The sequence below is a fragment of the Anser anser genome (genome assembly GCF_964211835.1).
Source record: "Anser anser genome assembly, chromosome: 1".
NCBI lineage: Eukaryota > Metazoa > Chordata > Aves > Anseriformes > Anatidae > Anser > Anser anser.
Genome location: NC_139720.1, coordinates 55,580,971 through 55,601,881, shown reverse-complemented (window position 1 = coordinate 55,601,881; position 20,911 = coordinate 55,580,971). Strand labels below are relative to the sequence as shown.

Genomic DNA, 20,911 nt, shown 5'->3' with positions numbered 1-20,911 from the left:
AAGGGGAAGCAAGGATCTATAAATATTGGGGAAGAGAAAAGGATGCAAAGAATGAATTGCATCTCCTCAACCCTCCACACCCTCTCTCCCCCCTCTCCTTTTGCAGACTGCCTTTAAATAGTTTTGTGTTTGAGTGGAAACAACAGGTGCAAGAGAAAAAACCTGCGTGTGTAATAGGAAAGCTACACAAAGCACGCTTCTTGTACCCCGTCTGCCTCCTGGTACCCCTCCCTTTCATTCCTTTCCACTGAGAGAGGGTCCTGGCAGTCCAGCGTGGCTTCGTGTGTGATTCTGTTTGGAAGTCAGGAATAATAAGCCTTTGTTGGACTATATGCTGTGTTTGAACGAGGGTCAAGTTTCTGCTGTCCTAGATAACTTCAAAAGTTGCATTCCCCATCACGAAGTCCCGTAACCCAAGCAGGCCGGGTGCAGGCAGCGCAGTTTAAGTGGGCAACTCCTGTTGGCCTTCTAGCTGCTGCTGCCGGTGTTGTGCTTGCTCAGAACTTAACGCCTGGTTTTGAAGGGTTTGGGGCAATCGAATCATTAAATGGAAGGATTGAGATGCTGCTGCATTGCAGCAAAACAGGAGCTGGGTGGTGCTCCAAGAGAATCTGGTCCTTTTTATTTTTAGGGCTGGCTCTTCCAACCTAGATGATTCTGTGATTCTGTGACTCTTCTGCCTGGGTATATTTACCAACAGCAGCGCAGTGACTGGAGCTGTCAACAGCAACACCCCTCTCGCTTTCTCATTATCCGAAGCCCAAGTTTTTCACAGATGATGTGCTAAGGTAGATGTGATATACAACAGAGGAACCTCTGGCAAGGCAGCATCTCCATGATCTAATTCACAGCATAGAAAACGAATCAAATGTGCTGCTGGGATTTAGTCCATTTTTAATCCGTGATTGATTTGTTTGGATGACAAAGTTTCACTGCATGTATTTACCAGCTTAAACCCTCCGGTGTTTTCAGGCTGTTTTCAGATAGGTGAATACGTTGCTGCTTGTCTTTGTGCCTGCCGGAGTGTCTTCCTGAGGATGCACGGAGACCATCCGCTGCCCGGCGCAGCTGGGCCGCCTGGCTCCACGCCTCGTGAGGGACTGCTGAAGGTTAACTGACCGGGGCTGGCACTTGTGGAATGAAGCCAGGAAGAGCCGCAGCTCTCTCGCAGAGCGGAAAGATGGGCTCAGCGAGACGTGGTGCCTGGCACCGCTTGAAACTAGAGGAATGCAGGGCGTTCATGCAGCATCCGCAGAGCCTCGCTGCTGGAATTGCACCCTGCAGGGAGGCAGGGTGGGTTTGTTATACCTCAGCCTCGCGTGCCGCAGCAAGGCTCGGATAGCAGATGTGCTCTCAGGCGGTTCTGGTCAACGTGGTTTTAAGAGGGAGCCGCAGCACAGGGTTATCTATTTTGTCTCTCTGACCTGCAGTCGTGAGGGGAGCAAGTATGGAGCGAACAACCCTGGAAAAGGCAGTTAAGTAAACATCCCTGAGCCTGTGCTCCCTTAGGATACAGCAGGAAGATGCTGTCAGGCAGGTCTGGGGAAGGCTGAGCAGCCAGCTCTGTTGCTACAAAGTCGTGGCAATACTTCCTTCCTTTCTTCTCTACATAGTATCTTTTCTGGTGATTTATGCCACAGCTTGTCTTGGTCACTTAAAGAGGGGCTGAATCCCGGAGAACCTATTTTTTTACCTGTTACAGCTTTTGGGGACAGAGAGTGATAGAATGAAACAGAGCAAGGAAGGAATGGAGTATGGATGGTGCTAAGCGTGAGATCTGACAGGAGAATGGAATGCACAGCCCACTTAAAAAAAAATGTGCAGAGGAAGAGGGGACTCCAGATTTGGGATTGGCAGCAATAAGCTCGACATCAGTGTGTGATGGATCAGTCTTCCACAGAGCTAGGTATAGATTGCCTCACTGGAAATGAAAAAAAAAAAAGCTTTAGCAAAATAAGCAAATGCTTAATAGCGTGCTTCCCCCCCTCCCCTTGTCAGATGGTTACACTCAGCATACAAGCTAATGCTTGTGACAATCCATCTTCCCAGTGTCATGGGTTCCTGAGATCGTATCGTGCTCTTCCTCCACTTCTTCCAGGGCTTCCTGCAAAGTACCGCCTGCAACTCCAAATGTTCTTATCTTCAAAGCCCTCCCTGGCCCAGAGCCTACCCCTGGAGACACCCATGTCCCATATGTACTTTGCTGTCCGATGTTTTCACATCCTCTGCTGCAGCGGCTCATGCCCTAGCAATTCTGAGCGCTGCTGATGTCAAGAGCAGCCTCATCTAAGCCCGAACAGGATCCAGAAATGAGGTTGCCTTTTCCTTTTTTTTTTTTTTTTTAAGACAAACTAGGGTTCACTCCAAACCGTTTTCAGTTCCTGCTTATACTGTTCTCTCCCACTCCTTCAAGAGCAGAAAAAAAAAAAAAAAAAGGCAGGAGCGAGGGCTGGTGACTCCATTGACTTCAGGCACTTTTCCCCAGGCGTTCAGCCTTCTCCGTGCTGTGGGGAGAAGCGGCAGGAGAGGCTCCCCTCAGCCTGCCACAGCACCCACCCGCCAGCTGAAAGCCTGGGGCTCCAGCCTGGGCGCTCCTGTGGGGAAAACAAAACCGGGGCGTTAGCAGCGGCACCCTCAGCTTCCCCACCGCCGGGGGGGGGGGCATCGTTTTCGGTCCCCGGCCTTCGGGGCCGTCCCTCGCCGAGGCCCCGGCTCCCTCCTCCTCCTCCCCCCCGCAGGCGGGGCCGCGCCGCCGCCCTCCCCTCTCGCCCCGCGCCTCCCTTCCCCTGGCCGGTCCCCGGGCGGCGGAGCGGCAGCCCCCATGTCGGGCCCGCGGGGCGCCCTGCAAGCCTGGTGCCGGCGGCAGTGCGAGGGTTACCGCGGCGTGGAGATCCGCGACCTCAGCGCCTCGTTCCGCGACGGCCTGGCCTTCTGCGCCATCCTGCACCGGCACCGGCCCGACCTGCTGTGAGTAGGGCGGCGGACCAGGCCGCGCGGCACCGGCCTCGCCTCGCCTCGGCCGCCCAGCCGGGCAGGGGCGGGTGGGGGAGACGGGGATGGAGGCGGAGGGGCGTCCCCTCCGTCCCCCGTGCGGGGTTTCGGGGCTGGGGGTTTTGGGGTCGGGGGAGCGGCCGCTGGGTGCTGAGCTCGGGGGTGTGCGGGGTCGGTGCTGGGCTGAGCTCAGCCATCAGGGAGGGTTTGTGGAGCAGGCGGGCGGCGGGGATTTCTGCATCCCTGAGGGGGTGTTTCGCAGCCCAGTGAGGTGGGCGATGCCTCTGCCCAAGGAGCAGCATCCCGCCTGGCGCGGGGCTGCTGCCGGCTCGCCCAAGGTGGCCAGCCCGATTCCTGCCGCAGCGAAAGCGGGAGGCAGCGAATGCCACCGGGGTCATCGAGCTCCGCCGGCCTCCCTCCGCAAACGGCTTGTAATTCGGTCGCTTCTGCCCGTCCGCCTCCCTTTCGCGAGGTTTCTGGGAGAGCGGAGGGAATGGCAGCTCGACGAGGCAGACGTGAGCTTGGGATCGCTCCGGGGCACGCTGTCATGCTGGCGAAACTGGCTGAGCCGAGGGAAGGAATCTGCCCCGACCTGCCGCTGCTGCTGTAACCCTGCCTGCCCCGACGCTGCTGGGAATCCGCCTCCTGTCTGCTCCAGGCTTCTCATCTTCGCTAGCCCTCACTTTTCGCTTCGCCCCACCTCGCTGCGCCCCCGGCGTGCACGTGTGCACGCGCTCCTCACCTGTCAGCGAGGCTTTCCAGCCCCGCGAACAGCGCTGCGTCCCCTGTCACGTTCTGCTCCTGGGCTGGTTCTTCTTCCTGCCGTCAGCTGAGGCTGCCTCGGCTGACCAAATCCTCTTTTCTGAGCTGGCCCTGGGGTGGCTTTTTGTCACAACAGCAGCAAAGACAGTCTATGGCAGGCAGCAGGGTAGCAGCGGTGCCCCAGCGGAGCTGCAGCGCCCGCGTTGGTACAAGCAGAAGCTGAACAGGTAGGCTAGAAACCCTACTGCTGCCTGACTTTTTTTGGGGTGGACACCTTGAAACCCTCAGCGCGGCATTGAGGAGTCACTGAGAGCCCAGCCATCCAGTGTTTGACACTGACCAGGCAGAACAGAGCCTCTGACAATGCTCCTGGTCTCAAGGGTGCTACGTGCCTCTGCCTCGGCTGCTGGAGAGGAAGAGGCATATCAAGGACCGGAACACCAGCAGCTCCCGTGTTTCTGATTTTTTGGTCGGTAGCACAGTAACAGAACCGAAAAGCGAAGGTTCAGTAAAAGCTGACAATAAAGACCACTAAAACCACCTGCTGGCTTCCCGTTGACCATATTTACCATCCCACTAAGCAGCAGCCGCTGCTCTTCAGTTGTCCATGGGCTTAAATCAGCTCCTGGCAGATGTCCTAACGAAATGCTTCACAGTTGCTCTGCACGAGCTGCGTTGTAAAGGCAAAGCCCAGTGCCTTACAAGGACATGGCATCTTGTGGAAGGATTTTTGCAGGGTGGTCAGGAGCAGCACCATTTCATCTGATTCCAGCTTCCTCAGCCTGTCCTGATTTGGAAGTGGGAGGTTTGGATCAGAGGCAGAAAATCTCCCGATGGCAGAGTAAAAGTAACGGCCCTCCTTTCCTTCTGAAGTGCTCTCGGTCAGCTTGGTAACAGGGCTTGGCAAAGGCTACCGAGACGTTTCTGACCTGGCAGGGTCTTCCTCTGCGAGGGGCTCTCCTGAGACGACCGCGCTGCTCCCGTCGGCCCCAAAGGCTGAGGTTCGTCTGCGTTCAGCTGCCTCCCCCTTTCCTGCTGCCTTTCCGTTCAGCCGCAGAAGGGAGGAGTGAGCGTGTCCGTGCAGGAGTGGAGCCGGAGATCTCTCGTGTACCTGTGTGATGCTGCTGCTCTGGCACCCGGAGCCTCAGCGCTTTCTTTGCCTGTAGTGTCAACTGGTTGTCTGTCCTGCTTGTCCGACCCTGTCTCGGAAGGAACGACAGGCCACACAGATTAGTGAAGCTGGAATAATTTTTGGCATAACCCCTGTTTCGGTCACAACCCCCCAGGACTGAGGCAGGTGGCACTGGAGGGATGCTCCTCTGGGAGCACTGATTTTTCTGAAAGAAGCAGCCAAAGCTGGAAGTGCTCGGTGTCTGCTGAATCCGGAACATCTTGAACTGCCCGCCGAGGGTAGGCTGCGTGCTTGTGGGACCTGTGTGTTTAACCACGAGGCTGAACGTCTGCATCCAGGCCTTCCAGCTCTTGTTCCACTGAGTACACATCTTGGCTTCGCTCCCTTGCTCTCCCTATCTGGGAAATGGGAGCAGCAGAGGCACTCCTGTGGCAAACCTGCTCCCTCGGGCGCAACCTGGATTTAGTCTGACCGTGATCTTGGGGCAAGACATTTAATCTCTTCTTTCCCCTTGTCAGTTAAGCTGGAAGCATCCAGGCCGACTTGGCAGCAGACTGCAGGGCTTAACAAGTTTGTTTTCTTAGTGTTCTTGAAATCTGAAGCATGAAATTAATGTTTGCGAGGCGTCTGTGGCAGCTTAGGGAAGCAACAAGCATCTTTTAGCTTAAGCTGTTCAGCCTTCCCAGAGCTCAGGGGAGGTTTTGGCACTCGGGAGCCAGAAGAACAAGAGGGCATGGCCTTCCGAGTGCCGAGGGAGAGATGGAGGAGGCTTGAGGAAAATGGGAGAGGAGAGCCGTGCTAGGAAGGCTGCCCTGCGTCCCAGCAGCCGCAGGATCGCTTACAGGCAGGCTCACAAATCCCATTTGCTCCCTCCCATGTCCTGCCCGCGGTTCCCTGACAAGCTCTGGGAAGCTGAAGGCCTCGTTATGCGGCACTGCCGTTAGAGAGCTCGTGATTGATGTTGGAGGAATCCAGGGATTTGCTTTGGTTTTAGCAGAGCAGCACACCCTTCCCCCTTCCCCGGGCCTGCTGCGCTCGCTGGCAGCTGCCCTAAACCCCACAGTACTTAGTGGCTCGGCGTGTATCTAATTAGGGAAGCGCTCGGGATGTTATTTGCATGGAAATATTCCTCCAGGATACGCTGCCGCGCTGGGGTTTGCTGAGTCGAGGCATCCCATCGACTGGGATGTCCAGAGTCTCTCTTATTCTCACGTCCGACGCCTTGGACTGGTGTTTCCTCGGGAGAAGAGATGATGTCTGGGGAAACCCTCCTGTGCTTTTTTCCATGTCCTTACGGGGGAGCTGCACGTGGCAGGGGTGATGGAGATCGGCGTGGTCCAGTTTGTGCCTGGAGAGAGCTGGAAAAGGAGAGTGACCAAATAAGCTGTGATCCCCAGGGCCTCGTACTGGTGGAACTCAGTATCCAGGGTAAAAGCGGAGGCTTTTCGCTCCTGCATTAGTGGGAAAACCATCCTTGTATTCCCTCGCTGCTTAGGAGCCCTCCTGTTGCCTTCGGAGCATCACGTCCTCCCCGCTGCTTTCCGCTTTCCCAGGCAGCTTTGACTTGGTTTTCTAAAAAGGCCTTGGTTTGCTAGGGTGGGGTGGAGTGGACATGTGTTTTGTCTGTCAGAAACTCCCAGCCCAGGCCACCAAGGAGCCTTCAAGCTGCACCACTCCCATATCCTGAAAGCGAGGGCATTCAAAATGAAGCTTGTTAATGCTTAGAGGGCAGCCGATCCATAACTCTGCTGTCATCACTTCTTCTCCGTTCCCAAGCTGGTATTTTCTGTAAAAGAGAAATAATAAATAAATGCAGCAAGGTTAAAGGAGTTCTCGAGGCAAAAAAAAAAGACTCGGAGGAAAAACATCTCCCAGTGGAAACTGGTCATAAATACAGAAGAGGCCCCAGCGTTCACATCAAAGCAAAGCCTGCCACTGAAACCTTTTCTCAGCAGCGTGCGGGATGGGAAAAGTTGTGTTGTTTCGACCCAGCTGAGTTCTGTGGGCTCGTCTGCCTGTGCTTTCTGCAAGGTGCTTCTGTAGGACGCCCAGCCTGCCTTCTGCACGCCTCCTGCCTTCGCTCTTGCAGCTTGGTTCGTCTCGGAGGAAACGGCACCAGCAGCCTCTCGCTTTTGAACGGGGGAAGGGTAATTTTATGGGGTCGCGGGCAGCTGGGAAAACCTCCCCAAGCTCGCCGAGGACTTCCTCTGCAGCCTTGGGACAGGCACCCAAGCGGCGCTGAGGAGGGCCCCGGGTGCCTGCGGGACAGCACGGGGGCTGCGGGGGGAATCCTGCATCAGCATCCCAAATTTCGGCACCTTTCACCGCGCCATCAGGTTCGTTTCACCTGACGCTGAACCCCTCTGGGCTGTGAACGTAGCTCACAGGCACGCCATGCTGCTGTGCGAGGGTTTTTTTTTTGTAACGAAGCTGAGATCTTCGACAGGAAGGGGTTATATTTGGTTTAGCGTGGTGCTGCTTTCACACCTAATACCCTCGTAAATGTGCAAAAGGCGTAGCTAACTCCTTCCTGTATTTCTTCCCCTCTCTGGAAAACCTGCAGACCATTTTTAACCCTCTGTCCCCCTGCTGTGGCCTTGCTCCTCTGGCAAGGGGAGCTGCTTGATCCCTGTTTTGATTTCCTGAAGGGATCTGAGGGGACAGGTGAAATCCCACAGCGTGCCCAGGTTGGGAGCTGTTGGGGTTCCTCTCTGTGCCCTGGTTGTTTCTGCAGCCTGTACTGCACGGGCAGAAATGAGAGGTAGAACAGTGTGATTTCCTGCCCAACACCCGTTTGGGACTTACTTTTTTTTTAATTTGAATTTCCTTAACAATTTTTCTGCTTTACCAAGGTTTTGTTTATCTAGCTCCTTACGTGCTGACTTGCTGAAATGCCCGAGGAGGGTTGTCCATCTCGAGAACCTTCATGTGGTGGCATTGGGGCGCTCACATCTCACCTCTCTGTCTCATGTCGCTTGTTTGTGCTTTCTCGTTTCAGAGACTTTGATTCTCTCTCCAAGGAAAATGTCTACGAAAATAACCGCTTGGTAAGTCCCAGCTGCACCATGCACAGAAGGAAAAAGGAACACGAGAATGACTGGATGGAGGTCATGCAGTGGGGAAGAACTTAGTGACAGCGCTGAGGGGGTGAGAAAGATCTGTTGGTAAGCAGCAGGCAGGAGCTTCTCTGGAAACGTCTGAAACATCAACGTCCAGCCTGTACTAAAGAGAAGATAAGGTGGTTATCCTGGTAGTTGCCAAGATGACATCTCGAGTGAGGATTACACCCCCACTTACTTCATATGGCCATTTTCATTTATTCCTCCATAACTTTCAGATCCCACACCCCGCACAGCATCTTGTACCCCAGAGACCACACACCTCCAGTCCTTATCTACTGCCCTGCATCTGGTACCTCTCCGTTCAGGGCCCGCACCACTCCTTTCCCCTCCTGACTCGCTTTCTCTTCGGTCTCTGCATGGTCTAGCATCCCCACACCCTCAGAGATCACTTGTGGGTGCGCTGCCCTGGGAGCAACAGCAGGATGCCAAGTGTATCTGTGTAGCCGGTAATCCATGTATACTGCTGAGGGGGAAGCTCTCAAATGGCTGTTTTCTTCCTTCACTGCTTCCTTGCAAGTAGCCGTGTAGGTAACTGCAGGAATTACGTGCTTCTTGTCACAGTGTCGCTGTTATTTCTGCTCACCGAGACCCAGAAAAGCACCGAAGTGGCTTGCGCGTGGCAGGCTGCTGGCTGTTGGTCAGGCGTGGCTGCACTGGTGGTGGCAGGAGGAGACGTGGCACCCCAGAGTGTGAAAGGATGGGCAGGGACTGGCTTTCTGCAGGGTCAGTGTTTGGGGTGACCAGGGCCGCCGCGCAGTAGAGCTGGTGTTTGGCTGTGTAGGAAGTACCTGCCGGTCCCCGGCCCTCCCCAGAGCCAGCCAAGGCTCTGCCAGGCTCTTGCTTGAGGGTAAGTGGTGGTGTGCCTGTTTCACAGGATGAAAAAACACACCTTTTTCAGCTCTGAGACCTCCTGAGAGTCCCCGTCCCTGTCCCAGAGCGGTAGCTGAATGACTTGAGCACTTAGGAGGAAGCTGCAGGGGCGCAGACAGCTGAAATGACACTGGGGCAGCTGCAGCAGCTTGTTCCCTTCTTTCCAGTCAAGCAGCACGTCTGGGATCCTCCGTCTACCTGGGACGCCACAGGCTTACTGCTTAATCTCCAGCAGGATCCTCCCGGCTTGATTTCTGTGTTATTTGTCAGAGGGTATCAATTTTCTCTCGTTACCACCTCTTTCTGCTGTTCCTGCAGGCCTTCGAGTTGGCAGAGCGGGAGCTGGGCATCCCAGCTCTGCTAGATCCTAATGACATGGTCTCCATGAAAGTCCCCGACTGCCTCAGCATCATGACTTACGTGTCTCAGTATTACAACCATTTCAACAACCCCAGCCAAGGTGAGTGCCCTTCCCCACCTCTGCCTTCCAGTTTGCCCCCTGCTTGGCTCCAGAAACCCAGAGGCACCGCGTGCTGAGAGAAGTCTTCCGAATTCCTTCCATCCCCTCCCTATTCCTAGCCCAAACCTTTTTTTTTTTTTCTGTGTATGGAGTGCTCTGCATCTAGAAATTAGATTTAATGGGAGTTGGGGCTGATATCTGGGAAGGAATCCTGCCTGGTGGTTTTGGAGTTCAGCAGTTGTGGGGTCCTGCAGCCACTTTGTGGGTGGGTGTTTGAAGGCTTGTGGGCCTGGAGGTAGTGGAAACGTGCCCCTTATTTTCTGTAGAAAATGGGAGAGGGACAGATAACACCTGCCTGTTCTGGATCTTGGTGGTGCTGGCGAGTCGAGCCTGGAACAGGGAGTGGGGTAGGGCGAGGTTTCACAAGAGGCAGGGAATGATTTAACAGCTCACCTGGGGAAAGGGGAACGCCTTGGTTCTCCTCCCTCCATGCTGCATTCCTGCCACCCTGGAGCGCATCAGACCCCTTTGTGATCTGCTTTAACCCACTGAAACGGAGGAAAGCTAGATAGGGAAGCTGCCTACCACAGCTCGTTTTTATCACCTTGGTAAGCTTGAAGTGACTGGGGGGGAGGGGAAGCAGGGTGGGGTGTCTGAGATCAGCTCATCTGTCCTTGCAACTGCAACCTAAGCTCTGAGACAGCTCTTCCAGGGCATCCCTCCGGGGTGGAGACCAGTGCTCCCGGTCTCTGCTCTGCTCTCTCGCTCCAGCACGTCAGCCACAACGCCGGATAAATCTCTTCCACGTGCGTGGATGTGAGCACTCCTGCCGGGATGCTGGCCTCCCAGCCACGGGCTGCCTCTGGGCGCTGTTGTGAGTGCCTGATGGGCAAGGGGTGCTCCGCAGACCCGCTGACACCCCGGAACCCAGTGGGGAACAGTAACGCATTAGCAGCAGGTATTTAGGGTGCTCTGGTCTTTAAGCATTGTTTGGGGAGCTGACAACGAGGAAGCCAAGTGGCGTTTGATGGGTAAATCAAATGACAGTGAGCAGCTGGTGTCCGTGGGCCACAGAAGGGGACCTGCCGCAGGCTCGTGGCTGCCCCGTTATTAGATTGCCTTTCTCTCTGCCCCCTAAAATAGGCACCGAAGTGTCAGGAGTGGCAAGTCCTATCCTGTGTCACAAGGCTGGAGGTTTTTTGGTTTTTTTTTTTTCCCCTCCCCTCCCCTTCCCCCACACGCGTGGCATGAGTCACCGCTCTCGCCTGATCCTCCTTGCCTTCTGTCTCCAGCCAGAGTCCCTCCGCCTATGAAGCGCCCGGCCGCTGCCGCCTCGCCGCCTCTGCTGTCCCACAAGAAGCCTGTGGCTGCGGCCCAGAGTTCCTCCACGCCGCAGGTACCGCCCGATTCCTTGATTTTGAGTCGGCCCGAGGCAGTGGTCCTCCCTGCGCTGGGGGCGAGGGGAGGGGAGAGAGCCCATCACGGTGAGGCAGATCTGTGCAGGGGGCTAGCTGCGTGTTTCGGGGTAGGAGGGATGTCTGGGGGCTTGATACCTTGGGAGACACCCCTTGCTCTCTAGGTGTCTCTGGACTGAAATTTGTCTCTGGCAAGGAAGAGATTGAGGGGCATGGGTGTGGGGTGGTTCCTTCAGCACCCAGGGCACAAACACCTCCCTTCCTATGGAAGGATAACGCTGTAGATGAGGCAGGAGCAGGAATGTGGGATTAGGTGAGCAGAAAAGACATCTCCTTGGCCCTTTATTTCAGGGTCTAGTGGGTATCTGGGATGGCAAAGAGCAGGGAGACCCCCTGGAGGTCCCTGCTGCCTGGGGTTTAGATTAGTTCCTTGCACGGCCCTTCAGCCCTGCCTCCGGACAGAGACAAGGCACCTTTCGGAGGGTTTCCTCTCTAATTCGGCCAGAGGCAGCCTGCCTGTGCCCGGACTTGGGGGCAGCTGTTGGGCACATTGCTGGACCCTGAGGTCAGCCCCCGTGCCACAAGCTCTTGGCAGCGGGCATAGCACGGGCAGCAGCTGCTCTGGAGGAGCCACGGGCTGGTGGTGAGCACCTCGTGGCCCCCTCGCTGAGCTCCCGGCGCGTCACCCCTCAGGACGATGTCCCCTCGGAGCCGGCGGAGCCGTCGCAGCGCACCACGCTCAGCAGTACCTGCGCCGCCTGCCAGCAGCACGTCCACCTGGTGCAGCGCTACCTGGCCGAGGGCAAGCTCTACCACCGCCAGTGCTTCAGGTACGTGGTGGGCAGCTGCTGGAGCTCTGCAGCCAGACAGACCCCATCCCTGTGCGTCCTTTCGCAACACGGAGCCTCGAGGGAGAGGGGTTCGGTGATGGTGTTCCCCTCGCAGCCTCCTGTCCCAGAGGTCGGGCTGGTTCCTTGTGTGTGGCCCCATGCTGCTTGCTGTCCCCGCTCCCTGCCTCTCCTGCTCTTTCCCACTCTGCTGACCAGCTTCTTGCGCTTCTCCTGCCCCCCAAAACCAGGATGTTCTGCCTCTTTACTGCCTCCCTACCACGTAACACCCCCACCACGACGAGGTCCGAGGTGGGCCATCAGCCCTGCAGATCTGCTTCCTCCCGCGGTGCCAGGGCGGTGCTGAGCTCTCAGGGGGAGCGTGTGGGGAGCTACAAGCTGTTACCAAACCAAGGAACGAGGGATCAGACGTCAGCAGCCCTGCGGTTACTCCCCGGGTGCAGGTCCTTACCTGCAGCACCAGTGAAGTCATTTCACTTGGCTTTCCCTGCTCGGATGACGAGGGGGGTGAGATCTCTCCTCTGGACCACAGGACAATTGCCTGCAAGTGGGCAGCTGGCATCCGAGGACAGAAAAGCTGAGCCACAGGAAAGTTATGGGAGGCCTCATTTAACTGTGCGAACAGCTCCTGACTAAGCCAACCAGGGGGGTTTTTAGGAACAGCACTGTGAGAGAGTGCTGGCAGCTTCTTGTCTGCAGCTAGGGCAAAAGCAGGAGCTTTGGAGTGCAGGTGCACCACTATTCTAGGGCCAGGAACAGGCGAGCTGCAGTGCCTGTCTTGGCACAGCTCGTGGCCCTTCAGCCTGAGCAGTGAGAGTCCCAAAACTTCATCCTAAGTGTTTTTTCTCTGTGTGCTTTCCTTACCTTTTTTTTTTTCCCCCCTGCTGATTCATGGCCGCTGTTTGCTTGGGAACGTTCTGTGGCAGCGTGCTCTGTGGGCTGACAGAGATAAAACCAAAACAAACTTCTTTCTCCCCTTGTCCAAACTTGTTACCTCTTTATTTCGTCATACCCCTTCTCCCCGCCCCTGTGTCTTCACGCTTCTGCTCTGCATTTCAAAGGAAGCAGCAGCAGCCAAGTGGACACCCAGAGCAGAATTCCTCACCAAAATTACCTGATGGCAGCGCAGGGCGGCCAGCTGCTGTGAGCACCAAGTGTTCAGGCAAGAAGAAACAAGCTTGGCTTTCGTGGGACTGCTTGATCAGCCCCTTGCCCTCGGCTCTTTTTCATACACGCTGCCCTCCTCCCTTCCCAGGTGGAAAAGGGCTGAGCTGGTTGCCAGTGCTGTGTACTTAGGGTTGCACCTGGAGGGCTTCATCAGGGAGGATTCAGGAAGGGAGTGGATGAGCGTCAGACCAGGCTAGGCATGAATGTTGCTTCTCCTGACTACCCTTCGAGCCTCCGGCTTCGGGATTTCCTGAGTCAGAAGTAGTATTGTTTTGGTTAATGCTCGGTGTTTGTTCTTCCTCCCGGCCCCCACCAGGTGCATCTTTTCCAGCCCGTCGAGTTTCGTTTTCCGGACTCTGGAAACCGTGCTGTACCCCAGTACCAATGTTGCCCTTTATTATATCCTTTCTGAGCTGAGAGAGGAACCCAAATGCATGCAGTACTTGAGTTGCGAGCTCACCGGGGGCACACGCTGGTGTGATGACGTTTTTCTGTTCCTCTCCTTTCCTGCATGACTTCCCCAAGATCACGATGCGATTTAGTAGCAGGGTTGAAGCCTGACCCGAGAGCCCTGCAGGGATCTCCGAGTGCCAGCCCAGCCCTTCTGCTCAGCCCCATCGGTTCCCTGGAGGGCAGGGTGGCCTCTCCCACCTCACGGGGCTCTTTCTTCTCGTTGGCAGGTGCAAGGAGTGCTCCAGCACCCTGCTCCCGGGGTCATACAAGCCCGGGTCAGAGGCGGGGACGTTTGTCTGCACGCACCATCGTGGCAAATTGGCCGTGAGCGGGAAGATGGACAGGAGGGCCAGCCCCGACCGACAGTCGCCGGAGCTAAGAACTGAAATTGCTGCCGGCAGCGTGGGTGAGGATGGGCTCCCTGCGGGAGCAGAGGTGGGGAAGGACAACAGCACTGCTGCGGAGAACGCGGCGGAGACCCAGACGCCTGCAGAGGGGATGGGCAGCCCGGAGGAGAAGGACAGCACGCCCAGCAAAGCAGAGACAGCGACGCCCCACGCGGGAAGCGGGGCACCCACCTCCCAGATACCCCCCAGGCCTCCCCTTCCCACCAAACCCTCAGCGCCCAGCCAGGACAAAGCCAGCCCTCTGGACGGACGCCTCAGAGACACTCGGCCCACCCCGGCCCCGAGGAGGTCCACGGATGCCTCAGCCCTCTCCCCTCCAGCCTCCCACCCCGTGCCCCGGCCCCGCTCCACCGTCCAGGGCGAGGCAAGCGACTGCGCGCCTGGCATGGTGAACGGTGAGAGAGCCTGGCGGCAGCACGGGCTGCTGCCCCCGTCCACGAGTTTCCTTCCTTCCCTGTAGCCCGGCGCCCTTCTGCCTCTGGTTAAATCTTGGGCTCGGACACCGAGCCTTATCTGCCTGCAGACCCCGTGGAGGAGGGAGCGGTGCTAGGCGTCGTGCCCGCCTGCTCCGTTTTATCCCTCTGGAGCTTTCCAGAGGGTGCGGGGAGGTGGCAGTGTTAGGGCAGCGTGCAGGGGTGAAAACAGAGGGACACGTCAGTCTTCCAGCTGCAGCTCCAGGATGAGGTTGGGAGGAAAAGGGGGGCACCTGGGGGAGACTGACAGCTCTGACCGTGCCACGAGGTTTGCAGAAAGCGGGACCAACCAGCCTCCCACGGGGAGATGCACCTTGCCTTGATTTAACCTCTTCCTACATGTCGTGCTGGTGTTGTGACAGTCTGCCCATGTGTCTTTCTAGGTAGGGGACCTGAACCCAGTCCCCCTGTCCCAAAACCCCGAGGGAGACCCTGCTCCTCTGATCGGTACGTCCTGCTGTTCACGGGTCACCTGGGACCCCCCTAGCGAGGTGGGGCTGTGGGGGTGGCTCGGCTGCGGTCTCCCCTCCCACCTCCATCAGCCCCAGCTCTTGGGAGGACGGAGGTCGTGATCGAGTCCCTTCCCTGGCTGGTGCCAGCCCAGCGTTAGTTGGGCTGTTGGTGTTTGTACCTCCCAGGGGCTCTGTCCTTTAGGGTCTATAAAAAGCTTGGGGGGCTTCAGGAGCGCAGGAAAGTCTTCCGGCGTTTCCTGCTGAAGCAGCCTTGCGTGTGCATGCCGAGAAGGGGACGCGCGGCTGCCTTGTGGAGGGTTTGTCCAGGGAAAGGTCCAGTGCAAGGACATTGCGGGTGCTTGGCTGCGGTCAGGAACCTTTATACCTACCGGGCTCCTTCCAGGAGCCTGCTGGTGCCCGCTCTCGGGACAGAGGTTGCACAAGCACACTGCGTTCGCAGTGCCAAGGGGCGGATGCGTGCCACCTCCCTGATGAGCAGGGATCCTCCGAGCTGCGGGACGGGCGGCTCCCTGCCACCTCTCGCTATCTTTTCCTCTCTTCTCCCAGTGCTGGAGCCGCTGCGAGAGCCAAGGACCCGCCGTGGATGGCCTTGGTGCAGGCAGAGCCCAAGAAGAAGCCAGCTCCTCCTCCTCCTCCCCCGGGGAGCAGCCACGAGACCCCCAGCAGGACTGCAGAGGAGGAGGATGGGGAGGAGGTGGGCAAAGCCAAGAGCGAGGAGAGCAAACCTGATGCCGCAGAGCCCAAACCGTACAACCCCTTCGAGGAGGAGGAGGAGGAGGAAGAGGAGGTTGCCGCTGCCCAAAAGAGCACGCCTGAGCAGGAGCAGGGTGAGGCTGCTGCCAAGTCTCTCCACCCCTGGTACGGGATCACTCCCACCAGCAGCCCCAAGGCAAAGAAGCGGCCAGCCCCGCGAGCCCCCAGTGCTTCCCCGCTAGGTGAGCCTTCCCCCACCCCCTTTATCCCTCCTCCTCCTCCTCACCGCTTCCCCTTCCACACACCCCTAACCCCAGCACGTACCCCCCTTACTCCCCGAGCTCTCCCTTTGCTTCGCAGCCCACCACCCCATCTCCAGGCTGTCACACTCCGAGCCGTCCTCCTCCGCTCCGTCTCCAGCCCTCAGCCTCGAGAGCATCAGTTCCGAGAGTTCGGCCAAGGTGCTGGGTGACACCGACGAGGCCTCGGTGCCTAAAAGCTCCTCCGAGCCCACCGTCCACACGCCAACGGCCACCAAGGCCTCCAGCGCTGACACGCCGCTGGCCAGCGTCTCCTCCAGCGAGAGCCCTGCCGCCCCAGCCAGCCTCTCCACCACCTCCTCCTTCTCCTCCTCCAGCGATCTGGCCGGCTGCAGCGGGGAGGCGCAGCCCGGCGCCCCGCACGCCAGCAGGAGCGTCTCTGCGGGCAGCTTAAAGACCAGCCCCAGCCGGCTGCCCCCCAAGCCTCCTGCTGGGGCCAGCCCTACGCCCATCCTCTTGGCTTCGGACGGGGGCGCTGGGAGCCCTAAGCCCACCTCTTCCCCCAAACCCCAGCTGAAGGTGAGGCGGTGACCTCAAAGCGGGGATTGAGTCCAGGTTTGCCCCTTACGCAGGTTTGGGGTGTGTGTGTCTGTCCCAAAAGCAAAGCTCAGGCATGTGTTGGTTAAGTGGTGGCTGTGCTCCTGCTCTGCTTGCCCCACATGCTAAATTTCACGTGCTCAAAGCAGACGGGAAGGGAACCATCACAGAAAATAATTCGGCATGCTTGTTAGAGGGAGGCTGGGGAACCCACGGCAAACGTGAGGAGAGCTGTTTGTCACCTCATGGCTAGGCTGCTGGTGGAGATCAGCGCTGTGCGCCTCCTCTGGGAGGGCGTGGGGTAGGACAGGCTGTAGGGCTGCTCGATCCCAGCTGTTGGGATGCTGTACCCCTTCCTTTTCTCAGACCCTCACGTACCTCCCTTTGTCCTCTCGCTCCAGTCCTCCTGCAAAGAGAACCCCTTCAACCGAAAGCCATCGCCTGCTGCCTCGCCCTCGGCAAAGAAACCCCCCAAAGGCTCCAAGCCAGTGCGCCCTCCTGCGCCGGGTCACGGCTTCCCGCTGATCAAACGCAAGGTAAAAGGGCCCCTGGGGAAACCAGGGGGTGAGACCAGCCCTAGGGTCACCACTAGAAACCAGAGGTTGGTGGTAACGGCAGTCCCCGCTGTGCGGTTCGGCAGGTGCAGACAGATCAGTACATCCCCGAGGAAGACATCTACGGGGAGATGGATGCCATCGAGCACCAGCTGGACCAGCTGGAGCACCGCGGGGTGGCCTTGGAGGAGAAGCTTCGCAGCGCTGAGAATGGTAGGTGGGGCAGGACGGACCCGCGGGCTGCTCTGCGTCCAGCCGAGGAGCTGGCAGCGGTGACTTCCTCCCCGCTGACGGTGGGGACGGGAGAGCACAAAGAACTGAGCGGGGCTCCAGGAAAGGTCACAGCCACGCTCGTAGAGTGGAAGCAGGTGAAAGGGGAGACGAGGCTTTTTCTGGGGCTCAGGAACAGGATGAGGTCAGGCTGACTCTCGCGGGGCGCTGACAGGATCCCGCAGGGCTGGGGCTGGCTCTGAACCGTCCTTTTGCTCGGCAGACAGCCCCGAGGACAGCCTGCTGGTGGACTGGTTCAAACTCATCCACGAGAAGCACATGCTGGTGCGCCACGAGTCAGAGCTCATCTACATGTAAGCGCGCGCGTGTGTGTGTGTGTGGCAGGGGGCACCGACGGTGCTGTGGGGAGTCCTGTCTCAGGGCTGCTAAAACTGGAGGGCCTGGAGAAGTAGGGGAAAGAGGGCAAGCGGACAGAAGTGTCCAAAAATACTCAGAACTGACCCGCTGCAAGTCGCCGAAGTCCCTGCAGCGTCTCTCCCAGGAAGGCCTCGAGCAGTCGGGGTTGGTCCCTGGTGGGGCTTGGCTGTCCGGGATAAGACCAGCACCTTGGCGGTTCTTCCCGAGGTCACCCCCTGTTTTGGGATGATGTTCTGCCTTTCCGGAGCCTCGCAGCGGGTCCCAGCAGTGCCCCCTTCCCTTGCAGCTTCAAGCAGCAGAACCTGGAGCAGCGGCAGGCGGACGTGGAGTACGAGCTGCGCTGCCTCCTCAACAAGCCAGGTAAGGCATCACGCCGGCCGCAGCTGCCTCTGCTTTTCCCCTGGGCTTCACCTCTGGGATCTCCGCCCCGAGCTCTGAATTTCAGAGCTCCTTCAGCCATGTAACTGCCTGTCCTTCCTTGGGGCTTGGCTCGGCAGAGAAGGACTGGACTGAGGAGGACCGGGTGAGGGAGCAGGTGCTGATGCAGGAGCTGGTGACCATCATCGAGCAGAGGAACGCCATCGTCAACTGCCTGGACGAGGACCGGCAGAGGTGAGGAGTGATGCGGGCTGGGGGCGAGGGGAAAAGTGGGCCCGTCTGACTCAGCACCGCACAAACGGGCTCGTGGGCATGCCCCGAGATGTCCCTGCTGCTGACGCCTTTCCCAGGCTTCCCGGTCCTTGGCTCTTTGAATGGCTCGTGTGTGGGAAGGCCAGGGCCGCGCTCGCAGCGTGTGGGACTTGCTCACACGGCGCTGATGGATCTACACCTCCGCGGCTTCGAAGTGGGAGGTTCTCAGACTTTGAACAACGCAGCAGCTGTTCGCAAGGCGGAATCGCTGACCTGTCTCCCACTCTTTCTTTCAGGGAAGAGGAGGAGGATAAAATGTTGGAAGCCATGATTAAAAGGAAAGGTAAGAAACTAGCAGGAGGATTTTGGAGCGCTGGTTTCGCTGCTGACCTCAGTGAGGGGCAGCGTAAACCATTCGTGAAATTGCGTGCAGGAGGAGGAAGTGACACTGTTCTGTGCAGACAATGAAGCCTTTCCTGTAGGGCCCCGAAAAGTTTGGAGCACAGCTGTGCTGTGAGGCCCTGTTAGGCAGAAGGAAGCGTGCGTGCAGCGGAGGGCTTTGATTCCTTGTCCCTGTTGTTGTGTGCAAACCATCAGCCTCTCCCAGTAACAACCCTCCTTTGCCGCCCCAGAGTTCCACAAGGAGACGGAGGCCGAGAGCAAGAAGAAAGGCAAATTCAAGCCCATGAAGGTGCTCAAGCTGCTGGGCAACAAGCACGACTCCAAGAGCAAGTCACCCAAGGAGAAAAGCTAGAGCAGGGGCCGCCAGCAGTGGGAGGGACGTGCTGCCTGACTGCCCTGGCCTCCTGCAGCCGGGGTAGGGTGCCTGCCGGGGGGGGCTTGGCTCCCTCTGCTCCCCTCGCCTCTCCCCCTCGCTCCCTCCCCAGGCACCCGGCGCTGCCACCCCAGGGTGCCTCCAGCCCCCTGCCCGCAGCGGGGGAGGCCGGCTTTCCCCTCCGAGGCCTCGCTAACAGGGCAGGGAGCAAATGGATTCGCTTTTCGGAAGCGTTGCCCTGTCGTGCATCCGTGTTACTGACTGAGAAGCAAGCTGAGGAGTTTGGTGTCTGTGGGAAAACTTGCACTAACTGTCCCCCCTTCCCCTTCTCCCGCTCTTACTGTGACAGCTCCGTGTGCCTCCATCCTCTGCCGGGGGGGATCTGGCTGTCCCTCCCTCTTGTCCCCTTCCTGCCCCATTTTTAACTGCAGGAGAAAAGCCTGGCGTTAGAATCAGGATTCTTTAGGTTTTACTGGCCTAAACTAAAATGTTAAAAAAAAAAACAACACGCTCTCACGTCACAAGGCTCTAAAGCCGTAGCCAAAAAAATAACCGGTGCCCTATTTATTTTGAGCTGTCCCCTCCCCCTGAAGACTTTTCCCCCCTTGAGCGTTACAGGGCTGAGAGGACCCAAGGGGACCGCGTACATCTGCTCAGATGTAGCCCACGTGCCCTACTCAGGACATCTCACCCCCACTGCTGCTAACCACCGCTGACTGCTGCCGTCAGGGGGAGGGAGGAACATTCCTTTTCCAGGCGAGGGCAGAAAAGCACAAGACTGACTTAGTGCAAGGGGCGAGCCCCTGCTCACCAGTGCCACCCTTGAGCGGCTGGGGAGAGAGGCACAGTCACAACTGACCTTTCCCCAGCTTCGCCTGTATATACTTTAAAAGTGTGTAAAGAGGGTTTGGCTGGTTGTTTTTGTTTTTGTTTTTTTACACCTCCTTTACTACATGAATTCAAAACCGCCCTGAAACTTTTAAACCCTTATTTTATTTGTTTGTATGTGTGCGTGTGTGTACATGGGAGGAGGGAACGGGTGGACGGTATTCTTCCGCCCATCCCTCCTGCCTTCCATTTTTGTTCCCTGCCTTCTCCTCCAAGGTGAGGAGCTATTTATTGGGTCGTTCGATCGGTCTGAATTAGACGTTTTGTTTCATGGGTGTTTGGTTGGTCAGCTGTTCGTCACGCCTTCCCATTAGCAAATTAGTCATGTCAGCCCCGAACAAACTGCTGCGCTCCCTTCCAAAAATACACCAGGCTGCAGCCAAAACACTCTCGAAGCAGTGCCTTGCGACACGGCTGGCGCAGCGTTCTGGAAACAGGCCCCCATTTCCCCCAAAGGCCGTGCCACTCCTGCCATACCTCGGCAGGCTGCTCAGGAGCAGTGGTAGGGGAGGGGAGATCCCAAAGCACAACGCTTCTCCACGGAGAAACGCATCCGTTTTGGAGCCTGCTGTCGTGTCGCCGTTGCCAAAGGCCGTCAGGGTCACCGCAGCCTGACACCCCTTGGCCCTGTGCCCGGTCAGAACCTTGATTTGTAAATTACACTGTACTAACTCCATGACTTCCATTCACCTGAACAGAAATAAAAAAAAAAAAAAGATTTAAAAACCAATCACGGCTTAGGTTTCTTATTCCTTTCTGTGCTCACACTGTCCTGGGGACAGGGCACGCTGCCTGGCTCGTGGAGTGGCTGATGAGTAGTGCTAAGAGGCAGATGATGGGATCTTAAAATCCGCCTCTGCCTTTCCTTACGCTGGACTTTGTGCAGGAATAGAGGGGCGTCGTGCTTCAGCCTGCTGAAGGACAGAGGTGGTGACTCAACGGCCATCTCCAGGCTTTGCGGGAGACTGATGGCTGCTCGGCATACCACGGTTTCAGGAACCAAAAAACCACAGCAAGCCTGCTGCAAACAGCAGCACGCTCCAGGCTGAAATCCCCTCTTCCCCCGACGCTGAATCTGTGTTCCTGAGCGCCTGCCCAGTTTAGCTGCCACGGAGAAGTCTGCTGATGCATGCAGTCACGCTGACCCGCAGTCATGTTGGAGGCTCGTGCTTGCGCAAGGCCAGGCGGCTGCATCTTCCTGCTCGCCATCTGCCAGCACAGCCATTCCCGGAGCTGTGCGGGCTGCAGCGGGTCGTGGATGCGGGTAGTGACACGTTAGCATTGTACCTCCAC

At 57.7% G+C, this 20,911-nt stretch overlaps 1 protein-coding gene and 1 long non-coding RNA gene across 4 annotated transcripts; one reads left to right on the top strand and one right to left on the bottom strand.

The window, feature by feature from the left end:
* Nucleotides 1-878: 878 nt before the first annotated feature.
* Nucleotides 879-7,877, bottom strand: LOC310900341. 2 transcript variants are annotated; one of them, XR_014585077.1, is made up of 3 exons: nt 2,879-7,877; nt 1,309-2,594; nt 879-1,219 (listed from the first exon to the last, which is right to left on the bottom strand). It is a non-coding gene; the product is annotated as an uncharacterized lncRNA (long non-coding RNA). The 2 variants fall into 2 exon arrangements; XR_014585076.1 differs by having other exon boundaries at nt 879-2,594.
* On the top strand, nt 2,706-20,899 carry MICALL1 (MICAL like 1). Of its 2 annotated transcripts, none has more exons than XM_083838051.1 (16): nt 2,706-2,967; nt 7,884-7,932; nt 9,196-9,337; nt 10,630-10,733; nt 11,446-11,582; nt 13,448-14,022; nt 14,484-14,547; nt 15,120-15,508; nt 15,627-16,105; nt 16,525-16,659; nt 16,764-16,890; nt 17,171-17,261; nt 17,612-17,685; nt 17,823-17,937; nt 18,252-18,298; nt 20,505-20,899. In XM_083838051.1, the coding sequence occupies exons 1-16, from the start codon at nt 2,822-2,824 to the stop codon at nt 20,534-20,536; spliced, it is 2,706 nt and encodes a 901-aa protein (XP_083694177.1). In that variant the 5' UTR covers nt 2,706-2,821; the 3' UTR covers nt 20,537-20,899. The 2 variants fall into 2 exon arrangements, with proteins under 2 accessions (XP_083694177.1, XP_083694178.1); XM_083838052.1 differs by lacking the exon at nt 20,505-20,899 and adding an exon at nt 18,588-20,348 and having other exon boundaries at nt 2,731-2,967.
* Nucleotides 20,900-20,911: the final 12 nt, after the last annotated feature.